We start from the raw sequence: 24698 nt of genomic DNA, 5'->3' as shown, positions 1-24698 counted from the left end.
GAATTTAACTAGAGACAAGTGGTGATTATTTGGTGGAGTAAAATATAGTTGTTTATCCACTAACAGTAAAAAAAATTGTTAAATCATTTAATAAAAAAAATATGGTTAGCCTTTTTTTAATGTATTAATGCGTGATGGAACATATTCTTGCCTACAGCGTGGCCGGAAGACCGGAGAAAATTAAAGATCCGTAATGAGTAACGATAGCCGCCACCTGGGGGATGTGGAATTGTTCAATTAAGTGCAGACATGACAAAAATATTATTTTCTTTTTTTTTTATCATAGACGAATGAAAATTCATGGTAATTGTTAATCTTGTAGTAGAATAAAGCTTATACATAAAAGTAGTACCAAAGCTCAGAACCAGATTCTGAAGCAAGTCCGAGTTGATGGTACTATATCAAGAAAGACACCGCCTAGAAGACGAGCGCACCATCCATATTCAACAATTTTTAATTCTTCATAATTTATAGTTGGTTCATTCATAAATCCCAAAATTTGTTCATGAATGTTTTGATAGTGGACACATCGCTTTTTTTTTTAAGCTAACGTTAGTTGTTAATTTATTATTTTTATTAGTGGGAGAAATATAACTAATGATTTCTTTTTCCTTTTTTTCTCTTTGTCCACCAAACAAACCTTGAGAGGCAAAAACTGGACCCTAAGAAAACCGATGCCTAAGGATTATTAAGACTGGCATATATGGTTCTTAAAAATAAAAATGAGGTTTCTGCATAGGAGGATTATGAGGTTGATGAAAATAAAATATATCTTTTAGTAAGATAAAAGAGAGATTAAATTATTTTAAAATATTATATTGTTATTTTTATTTTGAAAAAATATTAGTATAATAATATATTAAATTGGTTAAATATAATTATAATTAAAAATAATAAATAAAGAAAGATCGATTAAATAAATTTTAGATTACTTATAGACAATTTTTTTTTTAGAATTATGATTAAGAAAAAGAAAGAAAATGATAAAATTCTTTTAATATAATTGGTAAAGAAAAAAAAGAATAACAAAGAACATAAATTTCTTATTTCAAAAGATAAGTAAAATAATTTTTTCTAAATCTTAATGATATGAATTCTTGAAGATTATATATATATATATATATATATATATATATATATATATATATATATATATATATATATATATATATATATATTACTAAAGGGTTTTATTATTGTATTAATGAATATATACTTTAACCTTTAGGATCAAGACTAATGTGTACATACAATATGTTATGTTTTAAATATTACAAATATTATATGTCTTAGTTATTATATATATAATTATTATTATACATATAATTTCATATATATTTTTAGTATTTATTTAGTTTAAATGCTTATATTTTGATAATAATATTTTTATTTATATAAAGACTTATTTATTTTATTTTATTTATTATAAAAAAGTATTTTCAAATTATTATAATTTTAAGATTTTATATTCTCTTACCATAAGTTTTTTTTAATGAAGAGTGATACACAAATTAATAATTAACCCATGTTGCATATCAATCAAAACATTAGGTCTAGTGATGAAATGATTGAAAATCTTCTTCTCCCAATTATTTGTTTCTCATGTGCATCCTGTCCATTGATCCTTATCCACCAATGCATCCTCTAATCACATCAACGTTGAAAAGGTTAAGTCCCAATGCCTCCCTCAACCACCAAACCCTGCGGAGGCATTTCAGCGTTCTCAACGGCGCCATCCTGATCTTCAACGCCCAAGTTCGACATACGAGAAAATGGCAGCGACCCCTTCAACGTTCTCAGCTTCTCTTCGGTTATGTCACCCAAAGACTTGCGCTTTACGCAATTCACGCGCTGCCCAGCAACGTAAATCTTGAATACGACCCCGCCGTGGTTCACAAAAACTTGCAGCACCGTCGGAACGCTCAACGTGTGGAGCCCCTCGTCGTCAAAGACCAAGCGCAGCTCGTGAGAGCCGGCGCCGCCGTCAGCCGCCAACGGTTTCGCAATTACCGGGAACCGCAAGCCCAGTTCTTGGAATTTGTGAAAATCGAAGGGTTTGGGTTCGTTCACGACCACTTGCTTGGGAACCCCAACAGTGGCGTTTTCGAGGGAAATTTGCAAGTGGGTCGATGATTACGGTGGTTGGGTATTTAGTTGAGAATTGTTGGAGTTGGTTTTTCCAGTGTGGGGTGTGGAGTTTGTAGATGATGCAGTGGAAAGGGCCTTGTTGTTGTAAGGGTGTGGTGGGGTCGATTTCTACGAGGGTTGAATGAAGCTTTCGACTTTTGACTTTGTTTGATCAATTTTTAGTCTTTTGTTTATTTTATATTTATATTTATTTTTAAGTAATAAAAATAAATAAAAAATTTAAAACAGCAAAAAATGAGATAAAGAATTAATGAAAAACTAAAAATATTGAGAATAAGAAATTATAATATAAAAAAATTGGACAACTAAAAACTTGATTAATCCTAAAATTAAACTCTTATAATTCAAATATTAAGAGTTGCTTGCAGGTTTACATATCAAAGATGAAAATATATTACATAAAAAATGAAAATATTAAAATTTTAGTATTACAAGTTTTCAATTACTAGAATTGTATTTAATTTTTTAATATCATAAGGTTTCAACTACTAAAAGATTTCAACTAATGGTAACTGTTATCTGCATACAAAGTTTACCAATAGAGTTTCCCTCATACCATCCATCTATACCAGTGTATGTTGATGAAACAGGACACGAACCGTGACCATTACAATCTTCGCCTAGCTGGCACTGGAACCACGTTACTGCTCGACACAAGTTTTTACCCAAGTTAGTAACAGCGAAACAACAAATGAAGCTGATAACACGATATTGTCCAGAACACGCACGACACATTCAGAAAAGAAAGGAAATGAATATTATCTCTTTTGTAATATACAGCTTTTGCTTATATTTGAAATTTAAGACAAACCAAAAGGAAGTTAAAAGAACAAGGAATTGACAATTATGTGGGTCAAAATTGCTACGATTGCCACAACTTAGTTTACAGAACTGTTTGTTGTTCTCATGCTATCTTGCAGCCCCTCAGCAGTCTCTCAATCACAATAACTTTCTTTTGTTAAGACAGCTGAAGAATCATTTCTACATCACGTGATGAGCAGGACCGAAAAAACTTACTTTGGCTTACATTTTATCAAATGACAGCAAGATTTCAAAATTTGGATGAATCAATACAGCTCTTCCATCGATCAATCAACATATGTATACATGAGATAATGAAAGCACCAATCCTATGCCTGTAATTGTATAGATTCGACCTTGTTGTAAGCTACATTCTTAACTTTCTTATGGGAACCATGTTTTGATTTGTTTGATTTCCTTTTCTTTGAAGCGGTAATTTCATGAGTATGATCTTTCTTCTCGATGCCATTTTCTTTGTCTGGAATGTCAATTTCAGACTGCAACAGTAACTCAGCCTTTGATTCTGTCGGTTGAACTTGTGGTTCAATAACTGACATTCCCGATAGAATGTAGTCTAACAAAAATGTGCTTCTAACAAGTCTGTCTATCCTGCCAAAATGCCTCTGACTATATGGGATAAGACCTTCAAGAAATTCGCCAATCCCTTTAATCTGAAATGACCCATAAAAAATGTCAGTTAAACATGGGGGGTTTTCCTTTCCTCAAAAACCATCCCATGAAATTTAATTAACACACACACAGGCCAAAATCCTTGCAAAAATATAAAAATAAAAAGTAAATGCATGGCCAAAATCTTAGCGCCAGAATTCAATTTAATATCAGCTTGTAGAACATCAATACAATTTGACTAGTGCCAACTATCATATATTTCTAAAAGATTTTTTTATATGCATTAAAGTGAACAATACTTACCATCTGGCCAAATAACAGAATCAATATCAAAGTCTAACTAAAATACCTGAGGCAGCATATGCAGCCATAAAACAGACAGCAGAATGCCAAAACCAGTAAACATAAGAAGTTAAAAACCATCATAATATGCAATAAATGCATGATTAGAAGCACCAAACCTCTCAACTTAAAAGGGTAAAAAAAGCACCTGGACAATATCTGTTGGAGGAAAGATGCTGAAAACTCTGAAAAGCACGAACTGAGAAACATAACAAAGCTTTGGTTTTGTATTCCATTCTCGAATATAGTTAAATAATATACGAAGCTCTTCACTACCCAAGCCCTTAAGTGCTCTGTCCATATGATCTTCAGCCTCTCTCTTCCTGCAGAAATATTAGTTTAAGTGTATGCCAAAAAGATGCAGGCAACAAAATAAATTATCACTAACCTGCAAAGTTCTGCAAATAGCTCAAAAAGCCTATGAGGCCTGCGCAGTTCAAATGCGATTTGGATTGCTTTAGTATAGTCAGCATCTGAGACAGCATTCTCTAGCTCTTGACCTTTCACAACTCCCTCTTCCTGTATCAACATTAGACATTACAACATTTTTAACACAAAGGGCACTTGTGATTTGGAAGATAAGAGTATATAAGAAAATCCTAAAATTACACATATGGAACAGGTAATGCTTTTGCTTGAAATACTCCATGTCACTAAGATAAAGGTAAATGTTATAAAAAAATTCCTGAATGAATTGTCCATTATGCGTTTGGTTTGGCTTATTTTGAAGAAACAATTGTTTTTTTCCAGCTTTTTGAGAGCTTTTGAAAAAAAAAAGTCCCAAAAAATAACTATTATACCAAACATACACTTAATGCCAAGATTATATCACTTGTGAAACTATATAATAGACTCTGTAAAACAACCTAACTCAGCAAGAGACTATTGTGAAAATTAATAACCAACTTAACACCACTATATTAAGAAAAGGCAAACCCATAGTAGAAAACGTGTCATTAAATGATTGGAAAGACTAGGGAGATTTATGACCCAACCCCTACACCACCCTTTACCACTGTGCTACAAGAGTAAACTATGATTTCAATCTTGCGCAACATAAATGTACAAAGTACAAACCACCCTGATAATCTAATTTAAGATATCATTAAGGTATTGCTGATTTACAATTAAAAAAATCCTAAACTCTTAATGTTATGTTTTTCAAGACGGTTGGCATTAGCAAAAATGAGCAAGATGGACAAATCCCTGACAATTAAACAACGATTGTAATGATCTTTAGTGATAGATGTTTCATTCAGATGGCTTCCAAGATTGTGACTGATCTTGGTCCTTCCTTCATTGTTTGTCTTAAATTCATAGAAACAGCAACAGAAAAATTGGTGATAAGGAATAATTGTAGATCTTAGCAATCATTATATCATGAACAACCATGAAACATGACCTTTTTGGGCTTTGATTTAATTTTCATGCTATTATGAGGTCACCAATATTGAACAATTGGTTTAACTCACCTCTTTTCGAAAAGCTTCTTCTTTGTCTGCTGCAGTGGAATCAAACCATAAATTGACAACAGCGTCTCCGCCACCAGTTGCAAGCTTTTCCGTTTTCCTGCCTACAGCCAAGGCCCAAACCTGCAGGCCAAATTTTGTCAGCAAAAGAAAAGGGTGGAGAAACATGAATTATTTGTGTCTGGGAAAATTCAACAAATGTTTTTAGGCTTTGTTTTTTTCAAAGAAAGTGTCTGTTCAATTAAAAGATGCTTGCAACAATTTATTAGAATTATGTAATTTTTTAAAAGAAAAAACTGTTTTAGTGCTTTTCTCAGTAGCTGAAAATAGTATCTACTGGGGGAAAAATACCAAAAACAGTTGTATCATAGGATGACTTTTTTCTAAGCTTAAACAAATGATCTCTTTTTGTGGGAAAAGTGGAAACAAGTACCTCGTACAAACCTTATAGTTGCAAGTGCATTTGGGAAAAGTCATGAATAAAACAAAGCATCTTGGTATATAACAGAACAGAGTCTATTTGGCTACTTACTCAGTCTCAAACTAACTTTTAAGATCCAAACCAGCTAAAATGTTTACATTAATGGTTAATAATGTACTTATATATGATGGCCAGCTATATATTATATAAACGATCTTATCTTAGAGAGCAAGAAGAAAACCAAAGATGTGCCATTGCCAAAATATAATCTACACAGTAGTGACAGTACACACTCTTAAAGAATTAATTTTAAAAAATCGCATTTTCTCTAAAGTTCGGAAATAGTGTGACCAAGGAAAGCATAATTTGAATGTTCAGTACTGCATAGAAGTTGGCAGCGCTGATATAATTCACTGACTGAAAGCTAATTAGGTCAAAACGTAAGCTTCTTATTAATAATAAAAGAACTCCTTTGGAGAACATTAAGCAAGCAACAAATTTAAACCATGTTTTTCCATATATATACATCTAGAAAGTAGAAAAGAAGTATGATATTAAGTAGAAAGAAAAATCATCGGAAAATAAGAAATATATCAAAGGATCAACAGGCACCTTGTCTTCATGATGATCATAAGTAGCAACACATTCATTAGTTTTTACAGTCCACAGCTTTACTAAACCATCAGCACCTGAAACATTAAGTTGATCAAACATGCAACCAAAATGTTATAAAGAACAAAATCAGCTACAGATAGCCTCATACCACAAGAAACAATTTGTGTTCCACGAGTAACAAACAATGCTCTTAACACACTTGACGTGTGTCCTTCAAATGTCTTCAAACAGGAGCCATCAGATATAGCCCATATCCTTATTGTCTTATCACCAGATGCTGTTACTACACATTGATCAACAGGAGAAAATTCTACTGACCAAATTCCTCTTTTATGCCCTTTAAATACAACTACTGATACTAGATCTGGAAGTCTCCAAACACAAGCTGTACGATCCTGATGGGATACAAGTAAAACATAATAATAATGATAAAGTACAGTGAAAGCACTAATTTTCCAAAAATAAAACGAAAAGCAAAGGAAAGAAGGCCAGTGAAGTATCTAGTGACTTTTCTTTCTTCACTCGGAAGTCAGATGAAAACAAGAAACATACAACTAAGGTGGCAGTCCTTTTTTCTACAAATAATTAGATTACTTGATTCAAAAGCCCAAAGAAAGCTGCAAGTCAGATATAGTTACCAACCTGAGAACCACTACATACTAAACTATCATTTGGAGCAACAGCTACGGAATTTATATCTTTATCATGAGCTGCAACAACAGCTTTTGCTTTTAAATTAATTGGCATTGTCATATTGTCTGAGAGGCCATCCATACTCCACACCTTAAGAGTATGATCACTGAAAAAACATTGACAAAGATTGATGAGAAATAAATTTGAACAATACTATCTAAAAGTCTGCATGTTTAAAATCAATGCGTTTAAGTTTCAACAATAAACTCAGTAACATTACAATATTCAGTTCATAGAGTAGAATGAACAGGAAGGCCAAATTGTAATGCTTGGGTTAAATTAAATGACCCATGGCTAGCAGAATATATAAAATAAAGCATAAATGCAGCTGCCTTGCAGGATTCAATGAACACAAAAGGGAAGCAACATGAGATTAAATTCAGCACAAATTTTCTTATATTGATTCCAATGCTGAAACAAGTTGAGGTGAATTCAATTATACTAGTAACCATAGGAAGTTTGCTGGTGTTTCCACTTCCACTATCTTTAAAAGAGACGACAGCACACAAAAGGTCAATCATGACATTTTTAACCTGTAAAATCAAATTACCACTGTTGCAGAACAGGAAGAGTGGAAGACAGAAATTAAAACACCAAAAGATTTGAATGCTGCTTTCTAACTAGTTTAAGCCAAATTTCTTATAATCATAGATGAAAGACAAACTGCCTTCATTGAGGGCAGGCATATGTTACACAGCGTTCTTATTGCTAATGAAGCGGTTGAGGAAGCAGGTGTAACAAGTCATGCCTGGTGTTCAAAGTTGACTATGAAAAGGCATATGACTCAGTTAGTTGGGAATTCTTGTTGTACATGCTGAGGAGGATGGGTTTTTGCTCTAAATGGATCACTTGGATTGAAGGCTGCCTCAAATTCGCTTCCATCTCAATATTGGTTAATGGAAGCCCTACGGCTGAGTTCATGTTGCTTATGAGAGATACACAGATGAGAATCAAGATGGAGCACTTAATGAACTGTGGAAATTAAAGATCCCAAGCAAAGCTTCCTTCTTCGCTTGGAGATTAATTCGGGACAGATTGTCAACAAAGATGAACTTACGCAGGAGAAATATCGAAAGTATTGATTCTACGTGCCCATTCTGCAGAAACAAGGAAGAGGACGCAGCACACCTATTTTTCAGTTGCAGTAAAATTCTGCCACTTTGGTGGGAATCGATATCCTGGATAAATATCAGGGGTGCATTTCCGCAAAATCCGAGACAACACTTCCTCCAACATGCTTTTGGGAGGTCTGCTGGTATCAGGATGCACATTGGTATATTTGGTGGATTTCATTAACTTGGAGTATTTGGCAGCATAGAAACAAGATTGTCTTTTTAAATGAAAGTTTCAATGTTAGTAATTTGATGGAGGGTGCTATTTTCTTGTGCTGGTCGTGGCTAAAAAATCTGGAAAAAGGTTTTGACATACCTTTTCACCACTGGTTCAGTAATATTAGGGATGGTTTTTGTAACCAGGGAGGGATAAGTATATGGACACTGGGTAGTTTTGAGCTAAGGATTCTGTCAGATATAGGGTCTCCTAATTCTTGAGATATATAGCTTGTATTAGGATACCATATTTCTGTTTTCTGGCTCAAGATCGGTACATTCATCAGTACCCCTTGTACTGAATTAATTATAATATAATATTAATTTTGCTGATAAAAAAAAAGTCAAATTTCTTATTGGTGTTAAATCAAATGCTATTATGAGAACACAAGAAGAAAAAGTTTGAAAGACAGATAAGGTTACTAATTGTCTTCCTTCCTTGTAACATTATCATTTGATATTTGAGAATAGATACAAAACCCTTGACATAACACTTGTTGTTACAACTTTAATTAATAGTAAATATTTTAGCAACTAAAAGGTTGAACATTAGAAAAACCCAGATAAAGGGAATAAAAAATACAGGAACTTGTGGAGAGTAAAAAAATAGATAAGTTCTTTCAATTAATAATAAACAGAGAAATAAATACATCAAGACTCACCTACTGCCACTAACAAAGAAATCTTGCTTTCTTTTTGAAAAGGCAATGGCTCCAACAGCTCCCATGTGACCAATACCAACTCCAATGCAGTTTGCACTTTCTGATTCCCATAACCTAACCTATTTGGCAAGCAGACATTTGTTTTGTAAATACTAATTCCTATGCTTGAACATAGTGCACTACACACATATTATGAACTCAATAGAGCACCTGTTGTTAACTATGTAGCATTGAACTGAAGCACCTCAAGCACTTTTTCCCATAAAAGAAAATTTAAAGCCTTTAGAACAATCTTAAGATCAAAGGGGAGAAAACTTACACTGTTGTCTTTACTTCCAGTTACAATCAGTGTTTTCCCAGAACTTGATACACAGGTGTCAAGGCATAGAATAATTTCAGTGTGACCAGATAAGACATACGAACATGACATAGATGCAAGGTCATAAACTCGAACCTGCAAGGCTCCAGTAGGTTTGCACATTAAATACCAAAATTTTAAATATCACTCTTGCTAGACTATAGAATGGAAAGCACAACAAATTGAAGGTTAAAGAATCAAATGCTGAACATTTTATATTCATCAACTTAACAGGATTCAATGTTTCATTTTTCTTTTTTTCAATAATCATTGTTTCAAAAAATTAAGACATATTGTTTGCTCCCGTGATCATGCAAGTCTTTGCAACATACTGCTGACAAGACAAAGATTTCATTTTTGTTCTTTTTTCCTGTTCTTTTCTTACCTTTTACAGTTATGTGTCAAATCACTTGGATTAGATTCACTCAGATACAATTAGATAATATTTGGAAAAGGATAAAATACGTTTTATTGTTTTATCTAAATGTAAGATTGTGAGATATCGCAAAATGCTCTAATGACAATAACAAAATCGGAAATGGACACCCAACAAAATATTTTAATCCTTCTAGTTCTAAACATGGCATTTGTCCAAAAGACAAAACAAACTAAAAAACTAATGAGCTTTTCATATGTCATCACATCACAGCTCAAATTCTAAAAACTCTATAAATGGAATCTTAATCTCTATAAATGGAATTTCATCCACAAATTTTATATTTATAAAAAAATATCTAAAAATGCTTATATTCTCAGTCTTGAATCCATACCACATGATCACTATTTTCCATCCATATAAACAGAGACATGGATCATGAACAATTATCATATTCAGCACCTGTTAGTAGTTACATTTACTTCAAGAAGACAACAAATCAAATTGAGGGAAGTGACAGGAACAAACACTACAAAATTGTGCACTAAACAAAAACAATATCCTACAGTAAAGAAAACTTGCCTTTTTTTCGTATTGATATGTTCATATTGACCAGGTTACTAAAAAAGCCAAACTCTACTTGAATCACAACAGTTTACTAATTCCAGATAAAAATGCACATCCCCATACAGCCATACCTGTTCAAGATTTGTAGCCAGAGCAAGGAATTTTTCATCATCCCCAATAAACTTCATATCAACAATCTCTTCATTATATCCCACAAGTCTTTTGGTTAGATTTAATTGCAACAACTCTTCAGTGCATTCCAGAGAGTAAAACAGAAACTGCTGATCTGCAGTCACACAAAGCAATCCTTGATCTGAGGCAAGCATAACAGCAGAAGTGAAACCCCTACGTGAGCCATCCTCATCTATGTTGGCTGTAACATCTGAAGTTTTTTGCTCAAAGATGCAACCTGCACTGTCAATAGGAAAAAAAAAAAAAAAAAACTAATGAGGTAGTGCATAAATTGCATCTTGATTGATGCAGGTATGAAATTGAGGCCGTTCATTTTTTTCAGTATAAAGTATTTACATCACAAGTCAGAAACTTAAGTGTGTTATAATGTTTACAACTGCCCCCGTAAGAATAAATATCCAGCGGCAAACACATATTCAATTTCCAAGTTTTTAACCTAAATCATTGCATAACTTCCAAAAATTATTTCATAATCAACTAAGAGCTTGTTTGTTTTTTCATTAAAAAAATAACTTTTCTTTGAAAAAAAAAAACATTTTAAATATTTTTAGTAAGTTTAAGTTTTTGAAAAATATCAGAATTTAAATAATATCATCTTTCAAAATAAATAAAAATATTGTTTATAATTGTCATCAAACAAAAAATAACTTCTGCTTTACATAAAATCTTTAAAAAATAAATCACTTTTTTACACTATCTTAAAACCACTTTATTAAAGCTTAAGCGAACCAATAATGCAAAATGTCATAGAACTAGAAATATTTATAATGGTGATTGAGAAGTCTTCATATATTACCCTTTGGAATTCCATATGCGTACAATGCCTCGTTCACCAACTGTAATGAAATAGAATATTTGGGAACCATCACGTTTTTTTAAATTTTGCTGATATGAATCCAGAGATGAAGCAAAAGGACTCCCAGAACCAAGTACACAAACAGCTTCAACTGCCTCATTTGTAATGACAGTCTTCTTGCTGCTATAATCATGAAGGTCCCACAACGTTACAACCTGCAAATAATCCGCACAACATTTTGTCAATTTAGTGGACTATATTCATTTAAAAAGGTAAAGTAAAACAAATAATAAGATGGAGACTTATAGAGCCTGCCTTATCTCTTCCAGCACTAAGCAGTGTCCATCCGTCTTCAGATAATGCCAAAGAAGTCACTGCTGAGCTATGATTATCTAGTGTTGCAATGCAGTTCTTTTTCTTGGTCTTGGAAATATCCCAAACCCTTACAGTTGCATGATCACCACCATCATCGCTGCCAGAAAAAAGCTGAGTGCACCAATGAAGAAAGGTGAAATCAACACTTGGGAATAGTTAAAAACAAGGAATAGGGTAGGGATAATAAACAAAATCACATTTGCATTAAAAGGACTGAAAGCAAACAATTGTATCAACTCCATTATGTGGGTGTTATTAACCCCCCTTCCCTGCCATCATCAATCACTCTGTTCAGTGCACTTATTTGACATTCACACCATTGGATTGTGTCATTTTACACCATAAAAAAGTATTTGACTTCTCCATTGGAAAAACAGGAGAAGAAGTCCAGCCATCATTCAATTAAGCTCAGATTTTAACAAATGATATAACAGTGGTCCAAAATTATGATCTAAGAGATAAATTTCTTGATGAAAACTTACGAGAGAAGAAAATAAAGATAAAATGAATCAAAAACTTCTTCCACGTGTTAAAATAAACTTATGCACCTCAACTCTTGAAGAAAGTTAGATGAGAGCATTTCTATAAAAGTTGAAGTGCATAAGCTAATTTTAACTTGTGAGAGAAGTTTAATTCATTTTATATTCTTATTTTCTTATCTTATTAAGTATTTGTTGTGAATTTTATACAAACAGGGACTAATACTTCATTACTTCACTCTTGTACAAACATATAAATCGGTTCAGACAGTAAAATGGCTCAATAGCACAACACAATTAAATAAAAGCATTAAGCAGAGTACTCACAAGCTGTTTCTCAGGATCGGGATGGAACATAACACAAGAAACGACACCACCGTGACCTTTAAAGTAATGCGTGCAGTAACCACCATCCACATCCCACACAAGAACCTTTCTATCAGCTCCACCAGTAGCAAGCAACCCTCCAGAAGGGTGACACGTCATGCACATAACCGGACCCTCGTGACCCTACACCAAACGCGCACATTAGCAAACACAACACATTATTCATTGAAGTGAAAGGGAATAATACGGTGCGGTACCTTCCAGGAGCGGACGCACTTGAGCGTGGACAGGTCCCAGACTTTGATTTGGCGGGAGTGGCCGGAGGAGAAGAGGAGGCGGTCGTCGGGGCTGAGAGCCAAGGCGGTGAAGGATTCGGAGTCGGCGCCGAGGGTGGAGCGGATGGCGGCGGTGGCGGAATCGACGATCTTGATGGACTCGCCGCAGGCGCAGGCGATGAAGGAGGAGTCCGATGAGACGACGAAGGGGCCGCCGGTGTAGAACTGCTGCAGAGCGGGGACGCAGCGGTAGTTGGTCTTCAGTCGGAGGGGTTCCATTGGGAAACTGCCGCTCCTGTGATTTGAAGACAGTTGCTTAGGGTTTATGGTTTAAGGAGCAGGGTTTTGTTTTGCTTTCAGTTTTTTTACGAAAACGAGGATTTTTTTTCGATTTATTTATTTTTTTAAATCTCTTTCTTAAAATTTAAAAATCTTGAAGAGATTTATAAAATTTAATTATTATTCAGTGTTTTTTGGTTTCCTACATTTTCTTTCCCCGGAATCATAGATAAATCTTGTTTGTGACATTATTGAATGAATTTGTAAAACATCAGTAGTTTAAGAAGAAAACTAAGCTGCTAAAACATTTATTGTCTTAGTAAAAGAAAAAGCATTTATCGTGCACCAATAATGTGTTTATAACTTAATTTTATTGTCATAAAAGTTTAATGATTTTATCGTCAATTACAACAAGAAAACGTTATTCTTCCTAATTTTGACATTAATTTTTAAGAATCTTTTATGTTTAAAAAATGATTTTATATTTTTCGATTAAATACGATTTTTTTCCTTATGCTTTGACATCACAAAATTCTTAATGGTGTATATTTTTCCTTTTCACAATTTTGTCTTAAACCCATGTACAACATTTCTTGCTATATAGTAGCATGCATGCAATTGCTTTGAATATTATAATCAATATCATATTTGTGCTAATTAATTAATTTTTTTTAGGATGAATATTAACAGCATCTCCAATCTGTGATAAGTTATACAGATTAATTTATATTTTATTATTACCATTTGTTTCTTAAAAAAAGTAGCAAATGATTTAAATGATTTAATTTTATATGGATAAACTTTTTTATAGTAAAAATACTATAACTATTTCTTAGTATTGTTGCAAATAATCATCATTTGCTAAAAGAAGTGCTAAAAAATGTAAATAATACAAAAAAAGTAAGAACGTAAATTTAGAAAGAATGCTAAAAGATAAGGCATATCTTGTGATTGTTATTACTTATTAAAGTTACCTTCTTTTTTCTCATGTAAAGTCACTTTTTTCTATATAAAAATCAATTCGGACTAGTCAATTGGACTGAGAATCAGTGGTACAATCATTCTTGCTTCTAATTGGATTCTCCATGTTTTCAATGTGGTGTAACCTAATTTCACTCGATTGAGTTTATGGATCAACCAATAAATTGTAGGTTGTAGTGATTTAGAATAAGTTATGTCAATATTTTTAGAAATGCTTAAAATGACATATTTGATATTTCAATTGAAAAAATAATTGAAACTAAAACATGAAGTTGTACTATTATTTGCATTTACCTATTTGTTTGTCTCTCTCTCTCTATATATATATACTTTTTTATCAGCCTATCTACTTGTTTTAAAATTGTTATGGACCATCTTGGAATTTGCCATGTGACTAATGATCCACAACAATTACATAATTACTTTTAGGAATGACAATAGGGTCTGAATTCATGCACTCTGCCCAATTTTGATAGAAAAAAACTCAAGTTGATCAAGATTGGAATCAGGTTTAGATTTGTCTTTATAGCCAAAGTCGGGTTTGGGGTTAGGGATGAGATTGTTAATACCTTATCCAAACCCGCTTCGCTAATAGTTAATTTACAAAAATATCATTACATATATGTAATACACTAAAACATAAAACTATTAGATTGAATTTTATGTTATCATGTACAATATAAAAATATGTTATGGTTGCTATTTAAAATTGTATTTTTCATTTTATAAAAAATTATTTTTTATAGAATTTTATAAGTATATCAAGGGCAGTGCGGGGCAAGGAAAATCCGACCCTATCGAGGACAAAGATGGGATAAATTTATATCTTCGTTGGATTTTGGGGGCAACGATGGAAAAATGGGGAGTTGTGGACAGAAACGGGATAAGCAAAATCCGATCTCCACCCGCCCCGTTGTCATGTCTAATTACTTTCATTTACTAACTCTCTTATAGAATAGAAGACATTTCATGCTTATAAGTACAAGTCTAATCTAAGTTCACATCTTTTACCTTATTTGATTTTGATCAAGTGAATGCAACTTTTATTCTTTATTGGAGGTGGTTGCCACATGTTAAAATTCCCTTTACATCCATCATGTTCAAAAATATTACAGAACAAAAATTATATAATATTCCTTAAAATAAATAAAATATTCAAAGTTAAATGGGGTATATATATAAATGATTTAATTAAAAAAATATTTAAAATGACAAAGTTGTCATCCTTTTTATTTTCTAAAATCCATCTCCCACACATGGTGACATGAAAAATAATCCAACTCCTACACTAACATGAAATAAGTATTTGGACTCCTACGTCACACGAAACATGTATAGGTTTTAAAAAACTTTATTGTATTATTTGTAATTAGTTTTATGCACATATGATTGAAAATATATTTATTGATACTAAGTAGTGACACTTGAAATAATTGTTAAAGTGAATAAAAAAATAAAGTAATGTATTTTCTTACGATCTAGTAAAAAATAATATTATTAGAGTATGATATAAGTTAGATGACACTAAACTAAAGCAATAAAATAATAATTCTGCAAGCATGTCAATAACACATTAAAAAAAGATATATTGTCTGTTTATAATAAAGACCTGAAAGTATGGTTATTAATAAATTAACAGTGGAATTTCTCTAGAGATCTTTATGTGAATTGATGTTGTCATCGTCTATCAATTCTTCATTCAATTCCAAGTCTCTAGAAATAAGCATCTTTAAATTTGTTGAAGATGTTAGTTGTGCAGAAGTTGATTGCTGAAATTGATTTTTAATCATAGAAATCAATGAAATTATACTTCTAAGTTGTTGAAACAGCATGGCTGCATCTTATTTGGCAGAATATTCCGCAGTAATTTTTGCTTTTTCCTAAAAAAAGTATATTAAATTTTCATTTATTTAACTAAAATGATAATATAAATTATGTAACATTATATAATACAACATATTTAACCTCATCACATAAAGATACGTATTTAGCAAGATAAAACATCTTCAAGATTTCATTTTCACGACATATTTCGGTTGCAGAAAAACAACCATCATAATTCAATATGTTGATCGTGAACCTACTGCCAACAACAATTTCCACCCAATAAGCGAATTCAGTATATATATTAGGATAGTCACTTGATAGTGTTTCCTTATATATGCTTTTTAAGGACAATTTCCTCCCAATGTGCTCCATGTTTGATTCAAATATGTTGATCGTGAACCTCTATCTACTGCAAACAATAATTACTTCTATATGCTTTAACACAGTAGCATATAAAATTGTAACATCTTTTGGATATTATAATATCAAATTTTGTTTATATATACCTGTATTTTAGAAATAAGGTCTCCTTATAAATAACTTATTCGCAGGGGACATAAATAACTTATTTAAACAAATTATTGGCATTTTGTTAATTAGTTGTATGAAAATATAATTAAAATTATATTCTTTGATACTAAATTATAACAATGGGAATAATTTTTAATTTTGGTTAGAATACAATTTTTATTTTCCTATTTTTTTAAATATATAATTTTAGTCCCTCTATTTTTTAAATGAAACATATGACCCTCCACTTTAAAAAAATCTTTATTTTAATTCCTATAACCAACTTCAATTCAAAGGTTGATTGTGTAATTTGTTAACACTAACTGACTGACACATTCTTTTTATTAATCACGTGACAATTTTTTTAATTATTTAATTATTGATAAGTTTAATTTGCCAAAAAAAAAATAAAAAGTATATATTTATCGTTTGAATTCCTCTTAAAGATTAAAATATAATTTTTTTTAAAATGAATAACAAAATGTCTTAATTAAAAATTAAAATAAAAATAAACGTATTTTAAAAAATAGAGAAATAAAAATTATATTTTAGCCTATAATTTTTGTAGCATACAAAAACATGAGCAGACATCAATTAAAAGTTAAATTTAAGTGAAGTAAAACAACAAACTAAAAATTCAGCAACCATATCAGTAAATTTTTCTACATAATGTTTGTTCTAATAAACACTTTAAACCAAGCCTATTAATAATGTATTAGTTGAATTTATCTAGACATTCTCATCATCCATCAACTCTTTATCCAAAAATCTACAAATAAGCATCTTTGAAGTTGTTGCGAATGATGCTGGTTGTGCATAAGTTAAACCCTAATCTTGATTTTTAATCGTGAAATGACTGAAATCAATTTATTTTAAAGGCCAAAGATAAAATATATTAATAAACTTAGTTTTAGTACAAGAAGTACTGAAACTAAGGTAAGAACATATGGCCATTACGATTTACACAGACAAGGAATAGACAAAAGCTATTATGCTTATCACCGAAACAAAGAAAAAGACCCCCTATGGAAAACAAAATCCAGCGCTAGAAAAGTGATGAGATTAAAAAAGCTTTCTTGCTTTGCTTGGATATGCAACATCGAGATTCATGTTGTTTAAGCAGTTATCTATTTGCATGATTTTTCATTTTATAAATACTTTCTATATTAATAACTTTACATATATAGGTATTAGTGTATAAAAGAAATTTAAAATTTACGTAAGAAAAATATTCAACAATTTAAATAAGAAATGAATATAATTTGTGTAAAAAAATGTTGATAAACATAATTTTTTCTATATAAATTTATATAAATAAATACATATATATTAAAATTATTTTTAATATTATAACAATGAATTTTAAAAATAACTTTACCAAAATAATTTAGTTGTTAATGTGATTTCTGATCAATTGTTCGTTCCTGTGAATTAATTAATTGAAAATTTTCTTACCTGATTTCATAAACTCATGTTCATTTCCATAACTTTTATTTTATATAGAATTTTATATATTAATAAATTGACATATAGATATCAATATATAAAAGAAATTTTAAATTTATACATGTAAGAGAAAATCTTCATAATGTACATAAATTAGAAGATAATAAATAAGAAAAAAAATATTAGTCTAAAAATAAATTTTAGACACACATTTTACTCATACTTTACATAAAATAAAACATTTAATAAAATCTTTAAGTCATAAGAAATTATAACAATAAATTTAATCCTAATAATTTAAATATTAATGTAATTTCAGATAAATTATTCATTATTGTGTGTTAAATGCAAAATTCACCAAATTTATCTTATAAATTTTTTTCATTCCATCAACTCTATTTAATATAACCTTAACGATTTAAATGTTAACGTGATTTCAAGAAATGGAACACTCACAAAAAAAATTCCTTACTTGATTTCATAAAAGAATATGTGCTCATTCTCATTATTTTCATTTTATTTATAATTTCAATACTAGCTTATTTATATTTAATATGAATGTATATAAAATTTAAATTTACACTTATAAGAGAAAATTTTCTATAATTTATATAATTAAAAAGATAACAAATGAGAAATGAAATAGCATTTGCCCAAATTAATTTTAATCATATTTTATATGTTAGGTAAAATAAACATTAAATAAATTATATAAGTCATAAAAAGTAAGTAACAAAAATAGTACATTTAAATTTAACTATTAAAATAATAAATTATTACTTTTTATTTAAAAGATAAAGTTGTCCTCCAGTCCTCCTTTTCGTTTTCTAAAATCCATCTCCCACCCCATCCATGCTGACATGAAATAATTTATGTGGATTTTGGTCTGTCATGTATTTGGGTCAAATTACTCAACAATCTATATTTTATATTCACGTTTCATGCATTATTCAGTCAGACAAATTTACTATCCGTTACTGCAAAAGACTTCACTTGTATAATTTGTTATTACTAATTAGTAACTAAAAATAACTACTATTTAATTTTTACCAGAAATTAAATTAGGTTTGGGAGGGGTGAAATCTGCATCGCCTTTGTTGATGCAGTGGAGCATTGAGCACGTAAGCTTGCGATGTTTGATTAGCTTGGTCAAGATGAATGAATTTTCTACAAAATGGAGGGTTTGGTGAATTCCATTATTGGATTTGACGTTGAAACTTGAAACTTTGAGACTCAGAGAGAGAGAGAGAGATGGCGCACACAGGCAACACAGTTCAATGCACCGGTCCAGTTCACGGCCTCAGCTGGATCTCAGCAAAGCAGAAATTCAAGGAAACTTCGAAGAGAAGTATCCAACCATTTTGTTACCCAATCAGTCTCATGATATATCTCACCTCGCTCTTGACATTGGAGGTATAACAACAATTTCAGATTCTTAATTCGTCTTTCTCGCTCCTTTTTTCTTTATTAATTATTCCTATGGTGGTGGAAGCATGACACTGGCTTCAACCTTTCTTTTTTTTGTCAAAGGCTTACTATGTTTTATGGCCTTGATGATGACCATTTTTTTATATAAACTTTTGGATGCTGAAATTAATATATATAAAGAATAATAATGTTAACCAATGGGAGTTGGGTCTAACGGAAGGGGCTAGTCTTCCACAACTTGGTGAACCAAGTTCGACTTTGCTCCGAGCAGGATTATCTCCCATCCTGTGTGGAGGATTTGATAATCCCCCCAAAACTTTCTTTGTTATATTATAGGGGGAAACAAATATAGAAAATAGGATTGAATAGTAGCAATGGCAGGTTTTCCCCTCAATGACGTGTGACTCTTAATTTGCATGTTAATTTCAGAGGAAAAGGTTGGTAGTATTTGAAATATGGTTGGAACTTATGATTGAAAATATATGGGCAGGATCTCTTATAAAGTTGGTGTACTTTTCAAGACACCGAGACCAATCAACCTATGATAAAAGGATGATAAATGTGAATAATCGACTGGGATTTCCGCCCAATGGTAACAGGAGAAGCTATCCTATTCTTGGTGGAAGGCTTCATTTTGTGAAGTTCGAAACTAGCAAGATTAACGAGTGCCTAGACTTCATTAACTCAAAGCAGCTTCACTGTGGTGGTATTTACTGTCTTGTTCGATTTACTTCTTTTATGCTTTATCTGTCTTTTCACTACCACATTGGATTGCTAAAACAGTACTGCATGTTTTGATTTTGAATATCATTTTGTGATTTTTCTGTTTCTTTGTTAATTCTAGACTATGGACTTTTTGTTGTTTACAGAAGGGGAATCACGTTATTCTGATGCCACGACTGATTCAAATGCCATAATTAAGGTAACTTTCTCTGACTATTTTTACATTTTCAGAAGCTTGAGTTCTTTTTTTCTTTTGTTGAAGGGATATATCAAATATCCAAAATGCTAGTTGTTTTATTTTAGCTTGATGCTTGCATGCACAAGCACCATAATCTATGTCTAGCTATCAAATTTGGAAGTAGTTATTGTGAAAATGATAATAAGCTGAGTCCCTTTTCCCTTTTGTATAATAACAACATCAACAATGCTCCCATTTATTCTATATCTCACTGATATTGTTTATAACACAATTTTAAGAGTTGCGATTATTATAGATAATTGTGTAATTCATCACTTCTTGTTCAGTGTTTATTCCATTGAACTACTCTGTTAATGGATTTTCATTTTGTGACAAGGCTACTGGTGGTGGAGCACACAAATTTGCTGACCTTTTCAAAGAAAGACTCGGACTTAGTCTTGACAAAGAAGATGAAATGAACTGCCTTGTAGCAGGAGCAAATTTCTTGCTGAAGGTGGATCCAACTCTTGGAATTATCTGTTTTCTCTTGTATTTTGTTTAAGAATTATCTTGATAGTTAAAAGACCATCTTGCGAGTTGAAATATTTGTGCAATTCTTTATCTCATGTACTACTTCCTTTCATTACAAAATATCATAGAGATATGACCAATTGCAACTTACTCACTATTCTAATAAATAATTGAAGAAAAAAGATGTTTTTTTTTACTTTTCTTCTTTGGACAAATTATAGTGCTCCCCCTTGTTTAAGAAGGAAAAGAGCCAATCAATTGCCAAGACTGGAATGCTATTACTTCCACTAATCCACTAGAGTGTGGGAAAACCATTATATATAGTTTATTCATACTCATTGATGCATTGTTTTATTGGTGAATTGTTGAAGGAAAATATGACTAAAGTTTAATTTTCCACATAATTTTTATATAGTCATAGCTGACAGCTCTATTTTTTTTTCCGTTTCCTTCTTGCATTATTGCATTATATGTTTCTTAATGTTAACCAAGATCTGACTGAGATCTATTTTAGCTCTTCTCTGTTAAAATAAACAAGATCTATACTTTGGAGCATGTGACTATGCCATTAATTCATTCTTGCTGACTTATATTGATCATTGCTAATTGCTAATTAGATGTTGTACCACTTCTTAGTAGGCAATTCGTCGTGAAGCTTTTACACACATGGAGGGTCAGAAAGAGTTTGTTCAAATTGACACTAATGATTTGTTTCCTTATCTTCTAGTTAATATTGGATCTGGTGTTAGTATGATCAAGGTATATTTGTTTAGTTTCCTCTTTTTATCTAACTTGCTGATATCTTTGGTTTATGTTTTATAAAGACAAACTGTCGGTAATCCATTATTTTAATCTGGGTTAACACAGGTTGATGGGGATGGAAAATATGAGAGGGTCAATGGGACTAATGTTGGTGGTGGTACTTATTGGGGATTGGGAAGGCTGTTAACAAAGTGTGAGAGGTAAGTTTTCTGATAATTCTCCATTTTTTTCCTCTTTATCTACTGCTATATTTAAACTATTGCCAAAGGGTTTCTTAAAATGAGTTCCAACTTTGATGAATTACTTGAGCTGAGTCAGAAAGGAGATAATAGTAATACTGACATGCTTGTTGGGGACATTTATGGTGGCATGGACTATTCTAAGGTAAATTTTGCAGTTGCTCATTCTGTATGATATTTATCCGATATAAAAAAAATGCTCTAAATTTACTTAATTTTTGGATCAAATTGATGAGTCATTTGATTTTTTTTTCTATCAATCACGACTTAGTATTTACCGGTATTAAATAACCATAGACTGGCCTATCGGCTTCTACCATTGCTTCAAGTTTTGGTAAGGTTACCTCAGAAAAAAAGGGACTTGATGATTACAGACCTGAAGATATATCACTCTCTCTTCTCCGAATGATTTCATACAATATTGCCCAGGTGAGCTGACAATTGTAATTATATCTTTCTTACAGCGATAAATTCAAGCTGGAAAAGTGTATGCAGTTTATGATACATTTGGGTTAATGGTTTTACTGTTTCATTCAGCTTTTTGGATAAATTAGATGTGTAAATAATATTCAGTTCTCTGTGTTTACTTGATTGAATATTGTTAAATTTAAAAAATATACACGTACTGAATGAAAGAATGAATCATTTATAGGTTTTCTTCATAAAAGTACTTAAACATTTAATTTTTGTTGTAAAATAGCCACTCATTTTATGTTAAAAATTTAAATAAGTTTTCTTCAGAAATTGTAAGCCTTTTATTATATTTGGCTAAAATTTAAATGATAGTCTACTGATTTTCAAATATTTTCCAGAAAAAAGTTATTTTGATCCACTTACAATGAGAAAAGACACGAATGGAAACACATCTCTAATAATGAAGATGATCCATGACACTAGTTCTAGATCTTGCTTTCTCGCATTATTAGGATTATCTTCCATCTGTAATATGTAGTTTTCATATTCTATTCCACTATTTGTTCTTCCATTGTATACCTGACCAATTATGTTATTCTTATCTCTTCTGCGTAGATAGCTGTTAGTCGTCATTTACGACTGACTTTTGTATTGAAAAACTTTAAAAATTTATCTTTTTCCCAATTTATAGTTCATTTTGTAGGTTTGTACATATTTTTATGTTTAGCTTAATTTTTGCTTAGTAGATATTCCCTATATTGTGAATTAATGTGGTTCAACTTCAGTTTCAGGTGAAAAGATGAAAAATAAGAAGGTTGAATCAGTTGGTGTCTCGCTAAGTGAGGCATATGCGCTTAGTGAGTAACATCCGCTAAGCGAGGCACTCAGCTCGCTTAATGGGTTGGGAGAATCTGGAAGAGAATCTGCAAAGCATTCATGCACTCCGCGCATCATCAATTCGCCCAGCGAGTCATCTGTCTCTTCTGGCGCTCAGCGCACCCTGTTCGCTAAGCCAAAATTCACTAACTCACGCTTAGCACTAAACGAGCCTTTGAGGACAGAAAACCCTTAAAAGCTGAAGTTGGCGAAAAAAGGAGAGAGCTTTTGGAAGAAAGAGGAATACATGAGAGACGCATCAAAGGAAAAACAGGGCAAGAAAGCACTAAAGATCTCAGCTTTCAAGAGGATTCTAGGTTTTAGAATGATTTCTAGGTTCCTAGAGGTGGAGGAAACATCCTAACCACCATGTAATCTGAATTTTGCTTCTAAAACCCCCTATTGTAGTTGAAAGGTGATAACTTGTCATGGAAGGCTAAAGCTCTAGTTGGGAATTTCTGCTAGCCTTGATGTAAAACTCTTTACTACCTATTAAAAGTTATTTTTATGTGTTCATTGTTTCTATCTGCATTTAATTCCTATATGCTTGTGGACTGATCACCCATGTGTGTGTAAAGTTAAGATTTTTAGCATTGAAAAGTGTTTTAAATCCTTAGAACTTAATAGAGCAGGCTAGAGAACTGTATATCTGGACACGGAGGACAGGGATTTAGTTTCCAATATGTTGTAATCTTAATGGAATTTGTTTAGGCTAAGTTCGACAAGAGATCCGAGAACAAGGTTTAATTAGAATTAGTCCATTCATGCGAGGAATTGTGGCTTGGGGTAGTTGCCCTCAGCATAGAACACAGAAACAATCTTAAATAGAGAAAAAAAATACCTAATTACATTAGGTTGCTCGATAGAAGGACCTAACGTTTTAATCGTCTGTTTATCTCTCACATTTAGGTAGCAAATTTTGTAGTTAACTTTAGGATTACAGAAAATATATTTGCTTATTTCTATTTCCTGATTTTATACAAATGTTTACTTATTGAATGAACGTTTTTTCTAAATGAAACAAACTTATTTATTTAATGGGGTTTGCTAACATACACATACTTATTTTTTTAGTATGAATGTGTATCAAATTATAATTAGAGATTATCTTAAAATATATCAATATAACTTGTTAACACTTCACACTACAAAACAAAAACAAGTATGTATATGTATACTAGTGAATATTTGTGAGATTTATCAAAGTACACGCTTGATTTTTTGCATATATGTGTTAGCAAATAATAACTAATGATTGTCTTAAATACACTAATTGTATAGTTTGTTTATACATTTATATTTGAAAAAAAATTAATGTGTGTACATTAACAAACATGTGTAAAATATATTTTTAGTCTCTTAAAATATTTCAGAATTGGTTTTATTTCCTTTAAAAATGTATAAGTTTTTAGTTCCTAAAACCACACTTTTAGTAAATGTGGGAACTAAAAACATTTAATTTTTTTTAAGAAATTAAAACCAACATTTTGAAATATTTTAAAGGATTAAAAATCAATTTTATCTGATAAACATTCTTATATGCAATGCATATGGGTTCCTCTATTTTCAATTGTACCAATTATGTCCTTCAACTTTTGAGACCATACACAAACCTCCACCGCAAGTGTTGCAGAAATCTGTCAGAGTGCA

At 31.5% G+C, this 24698-nt stretch overlaps 2 protein-coding genes and 1 pseudogene across 2 annotated transcripts; 1 reads left to right on the top strand and 2 right to left on the bottom strand.

Moving 5' to 3' along the window:
- Nucleotides 1-1511: 1511 nt before the first annotated feature.
- Nucleotides 1512-2883, bottom strand: LOC114413796 (annotated as a pseudogene).
- Nucleotides 2883-13198, bottom strand: LOC114411964 (transducin beta-like protein 3). Its single transcript, XM_028375716.1, has 14 exons — nucleotides 12837-13198; nucleotides 12580-12762; nucleotides 11714-11884; nucleotides 11399-11613; nucleotides 10542-10824; nucleotides 9429-9563; nucleotides 9110-9228; nucleotides 7069-7225; nucleotides 6575-6821; nucleotides 6424-6500; nucleotides 5394-5513; nucleotides 4310-4440; nucleotides 4070-4244; nucleotides 2883-3620 (listed from the first exon to the last, which is right to left on the bottom strand). The coding sequence occupies exons 1-14, from the start codon at nucleotides 13131-13133 to the stop codon at nucleotides 3279-3281; spliced, it is 2652 nt and encodes an 883-aa protein (XP_028231517.1). The 5' UTR covers nucleotides 13134-13198; the 3' UTR covers nucleotides 2883-3278.
- Nucleotides 13199-19841: 6643 nt separating this feature from the next.
- LOC114411963 (pantothenate kinase 2-like) lies at nucleotides 19842-23562 on the top strand. The gene is made up of 8 exons (XM_028375715.1): nucleotides 19842-20031; nucleotides 20195-20247; nucleotides 20624-20740; nucleotides 21397-21516; nucleotides 21625-21719; nucleotides 21810-21903; nucleotides 22056-22187; nucleotides 22958-23562. The coding sequence occupies exons 1-8, from the start codon at nucleotides 19878-19880 to the stop codon at nucleotides 22973-22975; spliced, it is 783 nt and encodes a 260-aa protein (XP_028231516.1). The 5' UTR covers nucleotides 19842-19877; the 3' UTR covers nucleotides 22976-23562.
- Nucleotides 23563-24698: the final 1136 nt, after the last annotated feature.

Source organism: Glycine soja, chromosome 5 (assembly GCF_004193775.1).
Source record: "Glycine soja cultivar W05 chromosome 5, ASM419377v2, whole genome shotgun sequence".
Lineage (NCBI taxonomy): Eukaryota > Viridiplantae > Streptophyta > Magnoliopsida > Fabales > Fabaceae > Glycine > Glycine soja.
Note: the sequence above shows the minus strand (reverse complement) of the source record. Positions and strands in the feature narration are given on the sequence as shown.